The sequence below is a fragment of the Polypterus senegalus genome, chromosome 6, assembly GCF_016835505.1.
Source record: "Polypterus senegalus isolate Bchr_013 chromosome 6, ASM1683550v1, whole genome shotgun sequence".
NCBI classification, from domain to species: Eukaryota; Metazoa; Chordata; class Cladistia; order Polypteriformes; family Polypteridae; genus Polypterus; species Polypterus senegalus.
In genome coordinates this window covers 60,440,359-60,453,285 of record NC_053159.1, presented here as the reverse complement: position 1 = coordinate 60,453,285, position 12,927 = coordinate 60,440,359, and the positions used below count along the sequence as shown (strand labels likewise).

General features: G+C 33.8%; 1 protein-coding gene across 1 annotated transcript; it reads left to right on the top strand.

The window, feature by feature from the left end:
- The first annotated feature begins 998 nt into the window (after positions 1 to 998).
- On the top strand, positions 999 to 12,232 carry LOC120531065 (natriuretic peptides A-like). The gene is made up of 3 exons (XM_039756075.1): positions 999 to 1,160; positions 10,042 to 10,351; positions 11,746 to 12,232. The coding sequence occupies exons 1-3, from the start codon at positions 1,041 to 1,043 to the stop codon at positions 11,748 to 11,750; spliced, it is 435 nt and encodes a 144-aa protein (XP_039612009.1). The 5' UTR covers positions 999 to 1,040; the 3' UTR covers positions 11,751 to 12,232.
- Positions 12,233 to 12,927: the final 695 nt, after the last annotated feature.

Genomic DNA, 12,927 nt, shown 5'->3' with positions numbered 1-12,927 from the left:
TCCATAATGCAAAATGTACCAGTTCAAATACAATTTGACTTACAAAGGAAGATGGGTTTAGCAAGCTGTAATTACACAATACACTTTCAATACAGTATTTTATAGTGAGAAATTACAGTTAACTCCTTTAAAATGTAGGCTTTTTTTTTTTTTTTACAGTGTACCTATTATCGATGCAATTTAATAAGGGAACAGTCTAGTGTGAACAGCAATACTCTGCCCTGTTAGTTTTAGACTTAGTCCTTTTAATTATTTTTTTTACCATCCTGGAATCACTTTTAAGGTTCTAGTGATGCACAGTAATTGTGAATAGCTGTGTGCTTTCATATCTTTTAAACATTTTTTTTTTATTCTGAGGGAGCTGGAACATCTCCACTGAAATACAGCTAATACGGCAATACGTGCTGAAAAGAGTGCAAATACATATATACATATATAACATGAAAAGAAAGGTATACTAAAATGAACATATACTATATTCACTGTTGATCTGAAAGAAACACATAGACATTAAATTACTAAAGCCAAGTGATGGAAAAGGATTGAAAAAAATGAAATGACTAGGCACAATGGAATTTATGGTCAAGCCTCTGGACTTCTTTGAAAAGTCATACTGCTCACTGTCACCACTCATACCAAATCTTTTGGCTGCAGTCACTTTTCTTTATGTCACAGTCTGCTAACTTGGGCTGTTGATCCAAGAAGAAAAACATCTTCTGCTAGGAATGTTTCACGAGGTGTGAAGTTTCTGAGATTTGGCCCAGAGACTGTTACATTATTTCAAAAACCTCTTGACGTGTGTCATTTTTGTTCAAGTGGGCATAGTATCTTTTTGGAGCTGAGCGCATCCTCAGGCATCAGATCATCTCTTAAAAGGACATTGTATTTTCATTTTGTTGTTCTTATCTGTGCTGAGGTGTTAGAATTTGCTCGAGACAATTGCTGAGATGAAGTGTCACAGACTCTTAGACTGGATATAAAAGTGTGCCAAAGAACTGGCTGAAATTGAGACGAGGAGTGAAGAGAACACTTGTGAGAAAATGTGGATGAAGACAGCAGTTATATACACAGGAGTTTTCCTATTGCTTTGCTATTATGTTCCAGCCACAGGAAACCACCTTTCCAGCCCTTACTCAAATAAAGATCTCTCCAACTTAAAGGTAAGGAACACATTTTGGGATTGCAATAAACCTTTTTGCTGAGGGTTAAGTACTGGCAATGAAAAACAAGGAAGAAGTCGACCACTTAACATTAACACGCACTACGTTTTCTTGCAAAAGGAGGACTGGAACTTATTTGAAGGTTGAAAGAATCGGCTTAGTGCCTTAATACATTTCTATTGAAATACTCAGTGAAGAGCACCACACAAAACCAAATGGAACTGGGTTGAATTTCTCTAAGAAAGACACTGTATACTGTAATAATAGTAAACCTTTAAAATAGTAATGATATTACTATGCATTTAGTCTTTTTTTTGGTGCTATAATAATTTAAGTCCTCACAAATTATAAAATTTTATATAGAGAAAGGACAATGGTTTCTGAAATACACTTTTGTAACTATTGATAAATCATACAATCACCACATAAACTAATAGTACGGTTTTAAGGAAACTGGAGAAATTAAAAAAAATCCATAAAATAAAGCCAGAAACTGGCACAAGTATAAATACCATATCCTGACATTTCTGTATTCTGTACTAATTTGCCATGTAAAAAAGACATTATGGCAATAAAACCAAATTCAGTATAGTATCAATTTACTTTATGCACATTATGCATTCATACATTCTATATATTTATTTTACACACACAAACATATATACATAAACTAACATATTACTAATTTGTTTTGATACTTACTTTTTAAAAATTAACTTTTCGGTGCTAATATATTTTATTATGGTAACTAAATACACACAACTACAAAATATATGTCCAATAATTCAACTTCCATTCTAAAGCCCACCCATTCAAGCATTTTTAATACCACCTATCCAGTACTGGTCTGGAAAGCAAAGTCTATTAGATATATAGATAGATATTACACCAATAAGTGTTACCTGAATGATGAGAAATAAAATATGACAATCAGAAATTCAGCACCCTAGTTTTAATTATCTGTGCTGATTTAAGTAAAGAGTGGTTTAAAATATAGAAGTGAGTGGGTTAAAAATTATTACTGAAACCTCTTTTCTCTGAAAGAGCTAACCCTACATAACATGCCTTCCAGCACATGACTCTTTTAAACTATTAATAACAAACTTGAAAGGCCCATGCATTTTGCAGATCTGGTTTGGCTCACTCCAAAAACTCGTAAATTTTTCATTATTACTGGAGTACTAGGTTGTTGTACCGTGTTAGCCATTATGAATGTAGAGAAAAGCCAAGCAAAATGACACCTTTTATTGGCTACAGAAACAATGTAAATCTTGCATAAAACTTCATTAATAATGAAGCAAATTCATCGCTATCAGTGTTCAACACTGCTAAAGTCTCACATTATGCGAATGCTGACAGACACCTGCTGTATGGATCAACGGTCTTTTCAGAATAATGAGAATCTCAATAAATGTCCTATTGAAGTTGTACATTTTCAGCAATGTGACAGATTTAGAGAAGTCTGCTCATAACAACAAACAGACTTCCTGCTACATAAAGACTCTGCTCTGTTCAACATCTTAATGATATTTTAATCATTTCTCATGAGCTGTAACTCATTGACTACACCTCCGATTTAAGTTCCATAACATGGACAAAGTCCTGACGCATTTAAGTCCATGGACACTGTGTTAGCCATGTTATGGAACTTAACAGAGTGTTGCATTTAATAACATTAAGCATCTTACAGAAGGTTTGCGTATGAATGACGTTTCATCTTCAGATGACACAGACAACATGCCTTGAAGACATGTTAAACCAACAGAAAATGGCACATCTCCCTGCCTACAGAAAAGATGTAAAACGGTGCCCACATCTACAATACAGACCGCCTAATTATACCAAACTCCCGACTTGAACATCACATAAAGGGATCATTTTCCTGCAGATCATCGAATGTTGTCTACCTAATTCTCTGCATGAAATGTCCTGACACTACACTCTATGTGGGAGAAACTGGACAAACACTGCCAGAGAATGAATTTACACAGATTCCACATTAAACATGGCAACACAGATGTTCCTGTAGCGGCCCACTTTAACAGCCATGGACACTGTGAGAGGGACTTTAAAGTCACAGTGCTTATGGGCAACTTCAAAACGCAGCAAGAGAGAAAAGAATGGGAAGTTAAGCTCATGTTAAAATTTAATACATTACAGCATGGCTTGAACAGAGACAAGAGTTTTATAGCCAGATATGAAGACTGTTTGCATCTCTCAGACTGACACAGACAACCTGACTACAGATCTGCATTGTTTTGAAAAACTTCACAAACTTCAAAGGACTTTATTGGACAGTTATCTTATCTAAAGATCTTGACCATACATTGTTCTTCTATCTCCTGTTAAATTAATCTTAGCCTGAATGAACCTATTAATTTTTTACATTTAAGAGTTTTCATTCAAAAAATTTACCATTGTTGTTTCTTGTCCTAGTGTGTGGATATAAACTCAGGGAACTTCAGTTTCTGTATTACATCTTGCCTGAAGAAGGGGCCTGAGTTGCCTCGAAAGCTTGCATATTGTAATCTTCTTAGTTAGCCAATAAAAGGTGTCATTTTGCTTGGCTTTTCTCTTCATTATTACTGGTTAATTCTACAATTTCTGACCAAATTTGCTCTATGTTAAAAATGCTTTAAGTCTTTTTCAATAAAAAATAAAATGTAAGGATACTTACATTTAAAATAAATCATATTTACTTCAAAATAATTTAGAATCTTTATTAGACAGTAAGAATATAGGATTCAAGCACAAACTGAGGAAGTCTTGGATGGGAGACCAGGAAAGTTGACAGCCAAATGCATATTAAGATAATTCTGTAAAAAGTTAACTCTATCATGAAAAAATTTTGCTGCATTTAAAAATCCATTACAAGACTTGCAAGGCTTAAAAAATTTACCTCAAAAATAAAATTTATCAAGCAGAGAGAGAGAAAATTTCACATAAGTAGTCTGCAGCTGCGACCAACCTCAGAAAAAAAGTAAAAGTCCAATACAAAAAATAATATTGCATAAAATGTTACAAATTTACTAATGATAAAAAATAATTTATTCCCTAGCCAAATGTGCTTATTGCAATACTATGTTTTGAATAAAAAATACACTTAAAAATGTAAAGGTACAGAAATAATAAATTTTTTTAATACAATATTACTGGGATATAGTGTAGCAATAGAAAGAGCCGAACTGGTTAGTCTTGGTATTCTGTAGAACATCACCAACAGTTAGAGGCACATAGGAATTGGCAGTAAGAAATATCCACTACTCTGAAACCAAAGGTGGTGGTGATGTGATAGAACTCTATACAAAATTAAACCGTACTGTGCAAGTCTGTGGAAATGCAAACTATTGGCTTTCAAGGTCTGTGACTTATTTTATCAGGTAAAGTAAAACAAAAATAACTGCTTATTGCCTCAAAATTTTACATGTTCAATGAGGTAAATACTTACCTACTGAAAGTAGAGAAATGCAGTTGGATCAAATGCAACATCCTTCATTTTAGTCTTAACAGTGATGCATGTGTAGAAATGGCAGTAAGTAGAGACATTCCTTTAGTAAATGTTTCAGAAATATGGTTATTTTGAAGAAGGCATCATTTAACTGTCACTTTGGGCACTGTCTTTCCCCTTACTACACATCAAAGATAATCAAAGCTTAATGGTGTTCCTCAAATATCTTTCAAATATGCTGCTACATTTCTATTTTGTCAAGAAAAACTATTTTTGTTAGAACAATAATGCTCTCTTTCACATTGTATGTGTAATCACCCAATAGTTTACCTCTTTTCATAGGAATGCAATACTAGTTCTGAATGATACCAATGACAATGTTTTTCATACATCAAATACATTTTGTTTTATCTGAAGGAATGACATCACTGCTGTAATAAGAATTCCACACTTATAGAATCAGAACCAACAGCACATGTAGGTTAGACTATCAAATCTACTCCATTCATCCATCATCCAACCTGCTATATCCTAACACAGGGTCATGGGGGTCTACTGGAGCCAATCCCAGGGCGCAAGGCAGGAAACAAACCCCGGGCAGGGCGCCAGCCCACTGCAGTCAAATCTATTGTTCCTTCCATATACTTTTTTGAATATGCTTCTTCCTTTATGGGGTTATAGGGAGCTAGTCCTGATTCTGGCAGCACTTTTCAACATTGAAAACAAACCCCTCCCCTCAGTAAGGCATCAGTCCATCAATAGGGACAATCAAGCACACACACATGCACTCTAGACCAATTAACCTAATATGTAGGTCTTCTCTCATTTTAATTACATGTAGGCAGAACACGAGTGGAATGGGAAAAGAATACACAGCCTGGAATTGTTAGGGAGCAGCACAGATCACAATGCTACGGCTACTGTTCTGCTGCCAAAATCACTAGGTAATTAATTATTATTAAGTTTTTCCTCCATGTACCTGTTGATAAGTTTACATTTGCTATGGTTGTTTTCAGTAGACGTACAGGGTAGTAAGGATGGTTTAAATAAGCAGCAACAAGTAAACTAAATGACACATACAGTTTCTTTCCACTTAATAATCTTCTGAGAAACTGATCCCTCGTTTATCAGCACCAACTAGTTTGCACAATCTTTAGTCAGAATATTTCTGACAAATTCACTTATGTGAATTGGGTGAATGAACTTCATTATGTACTGATATATACATTACTTTCCCACTTCTTCATCTGTGGAACAAGGCTCCCGTAGTTTTGCTTCAGGTAAAATGTCTGAACTAAAAACTCACTTTAAGAAAAAGAAAATATCTTTGAACACATGGTCTACTATATAGAAAATGGAACATAGCTCACACTATGTTATATTTATATAAAAAAGACCTGATTAAAGAAAGAGGTGAAAACCAAACATATAACACAGAGTCAGTTATAAGTTCACTTGGAGGTTGTCTGGTACTCTCAAAATAGAAGGATGTGGTAGAGAAGTGTGACAAGCTGCTGAACCCTCCAAAGTTTCAAACTGGATTTGATATGGTAGGACCAAGACACATACAGAGAAAATATATTATCAGGAAGGCAGCAACAAGGTCTGCTGTAGGGACAGATGGGATTCCTTATCAGGTGTAGAAGAGCTGCTTAAGATTTACAAGAACACTCTGGAAGCTACTGAGAGTGGTATGAACAAAAAGAGAACGTCAGACAGTTGGAAGGTGGCAGAGGAATACTTTATTCTAAAGGAAGAAGTGTCTGATAAACTCTCGCAGTTTTGTAGTATACTTCTTTAAATTGTCATCATATTTCTTGTAAATAAAATTATCCCCTTGTAAAGCAAATGGCAGCCAATTTATTTCACATTTTATAACATATTTTATGTATTTGAGCCACTTGTGCCTTGCACTTTGTCAACTGTGATGAATCGCTTGCTGGTGATAAGCCAGCACTGATTTGTTGAATCCAGATCATGAAACCACTGAGATGACAGGAGGAGCTGCAAAGGTGAGGATGCTTACCTTTGTGGATATGACTTTATAGTAAATTGAACTTGTCTGCATGACAATGAGGTTTTTTAACATCAAAGAGCAATGTCATTTATATACTTACTTGGGTCCTGTTACAGGCGAAGGCTTTTTTAAGTAAGAGCTAATCTACAAATAGAAGTTATTTTGCACGATAAAACCAAATGTTTTAAAATAGGTAGTGATTTTTAAATTTTATTTCAACAAATGTAGATCACTGAATGCATATTTTCCTGGTATTTCAATGTTTTCATTTAGACTTCAATTTGATCCCATAGTTCAAAAGCATTCATATTGTCTTTTAAGGAGACTCTAGAAATGATATGGTGTGTGTGTGTGTGTGTGAAAGTCATCATGCCTTCTGATGGACTGGCCTGAAGTCTGAAATGGGACTCTATCTTTCATGTATTGTTGTAGGCTTAGGCTATAGTGAACATATAGAATAAGAGTAGACAGATTTCTTTACTTTAATTTTAACAAAAGAAAAGCTATTGAGGAGCATGAAGGCATCTTTAAACAACAGTATAACAATCTTAATGAATTAAAAATAAATCTAACAACAGTATGATGCAACAAAGCCATTTTATAAAGTACATATTCCATATTCAAAAGACTGCAGAATGACAATGATCTGTAGCTAGATTTACATTGCTGCATCAGCAGTTTTACACAATAAATTAAGGAGGGCCAATTTGTGACAAATATATTTCTGGGCAGTGTGGAGGAAAACAGGCAGTACAGGGTGAAGTGCTAGGGTAACACTGAGATTCCTGCTTAATACAGACAACATTAACAGAGAAATTAACAAAAAAACAAATGAGATGAAAGCAAAATGTAAACTAATTGCTAACAATTGTTTTAGGAGTGCTTATGTGGGCCCACAGAACCACAGGTGGAAAGCAAGTGAGGAATAGAGGCATTCATGTATACACATACTTATATACACACAAGTACTCAGCTGAGTTCTGGTTTTCAGATGAAGGTGACATCCTCTGCTGGCTGGATCACAGCTCACTTGCTATAAATGGTCAAAACAAAATCAATTGTGTGGCACTCACAGGTTCCTGAGCTTGCTCATTAGTGCTGAAAAAGATCAGCTACTAGTTAATATTAGCTTATGGTACAGACTAAAAATACAGTTCTTAATGCCAAAAAAGCAATTTAATTGTCAGGAAACAGTCATTCATAAATACCAACTTAAAATTGTGTGTACAATCAACCATAATGATTAGAACATTAACATGGAGACACTGGTTAACTACACATTGTTATCATTCTTAGCAGCTTCAGACAGAAACATGTAATTAAATGCTAGATAAAGAATGGATGACAATGTTTTTAATAACAAAACTCAAAACTATGACCATTTAAAGCAGAAGTGTAAACATTTATTGTATTTTGCAAAATTGACACATGGTAACAAAGAGAAAGCAGAGCATATTATATAAAACAATACTATAAAAATAGTACTATAAAAAACAATTCAATAGGGTTAAAGCACAGCAAGTCAGAGTAGGTAAAATATTTTGAAGTGGACAATTGACTTTTCAAAAATCAAGTTATTCTTTGAAGATTTAAGAAGTGTAAATTTATTTAAATTCTGCAATTCAGCTTTGAGAGCTGTCTATAATTAATAAAGGGTCAAATGTAACACACCTACAACTTTCTGAAATTGCAAGGTTTAGTGCACATGTACTTCATTCTTCTTCACTATAACATAAGGCATTTACTAAGGAATGTTAAGGTTCTTAAAACAGTAATTTTCCTAGGTTATTGACAAGAACCATACCACACTTTATGCATGCATTAAACATAATGTGTTATTTCTAATAATATTACCTTACTTGTCCTTCAGAAAACATGTGTATAGTATTACTAAGGGATTATGTGGATTTGCATTGCTTTAGATAAAATCGAGAACTAATGTGAACTTGGATTTGCAAACACTTTCAGCAGACTGATAAATATAATCTCAATTACACAAAATATTTGTTTAAAATTATGAAAAAAAATTGTAAAACATACATATATATGAGAAATTGCATCACTATAAAAATTGCTGACATCATTCTTACAAGTGAAATTGGAAGACGTGCTGCATGTTTTAAGCTACTGCTATGTGGCAGTTAATCAAAATAAAATTATTTCTCCAAAAAGATTTTTTTTAATCTCTCACAAAGGAACAAAGGTAGCTGAGCATTTGGTAGAATCATGTGGAAATGTTACTTGTTAATTGTATTCAAAACTAGCATTGGTGAGATGTGGCAAGGAGAGGCGAGGCAGAAAGTAGTTGTAGAAATTAATAACTGATGTAGTGAAGAATAGTTAAAAGGAACAGCAATTCCATAGTGGAAAGAAGTTAAGACATACAGTACAGTGCATCCAGAAAGTATTCACAGCACATCACTTTTTCCACATTTTTTATGTTACAGCCTTATTCCAAAATGGATTCAATTAATTTATTTCCTCAGAATTCTACACACAACACCCCATAATGACAATGTGAAAAAAGTTTACTTGAGGTGTTTGAAAATTTATTAAATTATTCAATCCATTTTGAAATAAGGCTATAACATAACAAAATGTGGAAAAATTGATGCGCTGTGAATACTTTCCGGATGTACTGTATAAAGAATAATTGGATAGAGCACCATACAGCATTCGTACAGTAAAATGTTAGTGCTAGTGAAAAGCGAGGGCATACACATAAATTCCACAGAAAGAAAACATTTATTTAAGTAAATGTAGGAGGCTGAGTTGAAAGCATTTATGAGGTGGGATCGGTGGTGGTAGGAGCAAATAAAGTGAATAAGTAATTAAGTGTGTTTTCTTAGTAAAGAGGAACTGGTGTGTAAAGAGTTTTACATTTCTTAGCAGTCAATAAAGTTAGAACAATTAAGAAGGCAAGAGTGTGCAGGTTCATTAACAAGATGGAATAAAAAAAACGGTGTAAGTGTAAAGCTTTAAATTAAGTAGTAACAGAGGTGCAAAGTTAGGAACACAGATGGGTAAACTTTTAATAACTTTAAAGAAATGCATTGGTGTGGTAAACAGTAGGACTTTAGGAACCTTTGAAACTAGGCTTAATGTTATTCTGGTTGATTTAAAGTGACTGAATTGCCTGTTCTCATCAATTTTTCCTAATTTTCTAATGATATTAGCAAGCATAAAAAGATGAAACCACACGGTAATTAAATCCACAATCAAAAACAACATCGAAATGCTATAATAATTTTCCTATACAGAAATAGCATATTTAAACAAATAAAGTACTCCTGGTACTTGTACATATTGAGTGTTTTTATCTGCATTTCAGTTATCAGTGTAGGTATTACTTAATGCAACTGGGCCATGAAGTGCCGTTATACCCTTTAACTCCATTACCCTTAATTTATAAACAGGTTCTTCTTGAGCGCTACTTTGAAAACCTGGGGGAAGAGGAACCAGCTGAGAATATGGCAGAATATGATGTTGCATCTCAGGATTTGGATAACCAAGCCAGCTCTCCATGGGACAGGGAAAAGGAAAAAGAGGGACAGTGGAATATGGGAGACTCTAGGAAACCATTTGACGGGTACAAATCTGACAGCAGCCGACTCCGAGACCTCTTGCTAGCCCCGAGAAACAGCAGGGGCACTTCAGGGTGCTTTGGATCAAGAATCGATAGAATAGGTTCTTCAAGTTCCTTGGGATGTGGTGGCATGAAAAAAGGTAAACTGCTTAGTAAATACAACTAATGTACAAAAATGTACAAAAGTATGAGCTTCAATGCATAAAGTGACAATGTGGACTTCTGGCGTCAGCCTAGACAGAAGAGAAGCAATTCAAGCAAAATTTACTTATTATAAAAATGACAGGATATGGTAGAGTCCTGCTTTAGGACAATTAATTACAGAAACAGTTGCTATTGGGAGAGTTTCAAGAATTATTATTCTGTGTTCCAGTGAGGTCTAAATCTTTAAATAGGGAATGGGTTCTGACAATGACATGGCAACAACAGATTTTAGCCTGTTCTAGATGATATACAGTACCTCTGACTGTGGTGACGGTAACCTGAAAGCTTTTAACATAAATCACTCTGTAAAATTACAGAGAGGATACTTGACTGTCTGCAGCCTCACGATAACAACATGGCCGAGAAGAAAAAAATGGATATTATAAGATACCATATAAGTGATCATTCTTTAAGATTTAAGTCAGATGTGTGAGAAGAGGAGGGAAACTGGTAGAATTTTGGTGAGGAAGTACATTAAACAGGGCCTGTATAACTGAAAAACTAAAACAGACACATGACCACATAATGGAGGAAAGACAATACCAGTTAGTTCCAGTTGAGACAGCACTCACCATAAACAAGATGACCACTATATTGTTTTGAGATCTACCAAACAAAATCGCTATAAGGGACAGATCACCACAAAATTCTTATTTTAAAAATAAGCAAAGACCACTTTTTTATCCACCAACTCAAGCCTACAAAAAGGATTCTAAAGTATTATTTAAAAGTGTATTGAGTAAAGACTGTTTACAAAGAAGGTAGAAACTCTGTAACAATGACCCTATTCAGTGTTAGTTCTCACTTTGCTCCTAATGGAATATAGTTCCAATTTATTGTGCAAAATTTACTCACAAAACTTCGGACACCCTCATTCAATCTAAAAGAGGAAAGATGTTACATTTTTGTGACATTTTTCTTCCAACATCAGGGATTTCAAACTAGATTCCTAGAAAGACCAAAGACCTTTGCTCTAATTAGGTTCATAATTAGTGGATCTATGCTTCTCAGTTCCACAAGTTTTCTGTTTTTTATTTCTAAATGTTTTAATAAACATACGGTCTGAATAACACAAAAAGGTGCCAATAGTTCAAGACTATTTAAATCTAAATTTAAGAAAATTAAAAAACATTGAAGGCTGCTGTTTGCAATTAATAAAAGTAAATAAGTTTTCAAACATTAAAAGTCTGATTCAAAGCTAATGACTACTTTGAGGAAAACTATTCACAGTTTGAAATGCTACAAAGACACAAGAAAATATTTTTTTTATTGCTAATAAATAATTTAAAATATTTTATAATTAAATTTTGACTGCTTCTTTTTTTATTAGGTTAGAAAAGAACACTGAAGATTACACAAGAACATACTAACTTTCTGCACAACCTATTCCTTCTGTTACACTAGAAATGTTTTTGGCCAAATTGTCTTCAGTATATCCTCACATTGTTTATTGATTGTCATATCATTGCAAGTGTTCATATGTTTTGGTTAAGCGTTTAATTGAAATAAAATCTAACAAAATATTCTGAAATCATCACTGCTAATTAATGTAAATGATCATTTTTTTGTGTTATTAGAAAGATCTACTCATGAAAAATTTAGTGACTATGTTTATAATTATGCTTTAAGAGACTATTTCATAAGAGACATTCATGTACGAAAATATTTTCAGCTGGAAATCTGTTTTCATTAAAATATATCATGTACCTCAAGGATATGTGACATTATCACTGTTAGCCTATACGTCTCCTTTTGTGTAGTGACTGTTACAAAGAGAGGTCTGAAGAAGCTTTAAATAAAATTAAGGAAAGACTGAATTTGTGTGGATATTTTAGGCACAACAAAAATATTTTGGAAAATTCTATCAAATATTTTCTACTATGGTATCTGAATAGGACATGAATGACTGATGAAAATAAATTCCTTGAAAAAAATTGTCTTAAAAGATTAAATCTATTTTATTTACCTGAAGTGTGATTTGAACAAAGAATGAGACAGCATCTAAGGTAAAATAACTAAAATATATGCATAAGCAGAAGTATTTTTACATTGTTTCCTGTTATTTAATAAAGCAAAATCACAATACATGACTTTCCCAACAATTCTTAGCTGTAGCCTTCATTCTTAGGTAATCACAGCTAGCGATAGCTAGTCACAGAATGTGCTTGTCGCTGTCAGTTATATAGTAGTATATAGACACCAAAATTAACACAGTCATATTGCTCTGTGACTCACTATGACAAAATCAAACTGGTCTGACTTTACTGCAGAAAGTCAATCACTGGAAGGGTAGGTTCTTTTGTCGGCAAGAATTAACAGGCCATGAACTCTATAACTGGTAAGTACAATGCATACAATTCCCACAGATTTTGAGGAATAATTCCATCTGCAAGGAAAAAAAGGACAAATGTTTGGACTATGCAAACAAACAAGAGGAAAGGCTTGTTGAACTTTATACAAAAAAGATGGGCTGAGGTAGAGGCTTATTCTATGTACTCTTCACTAATTAGCT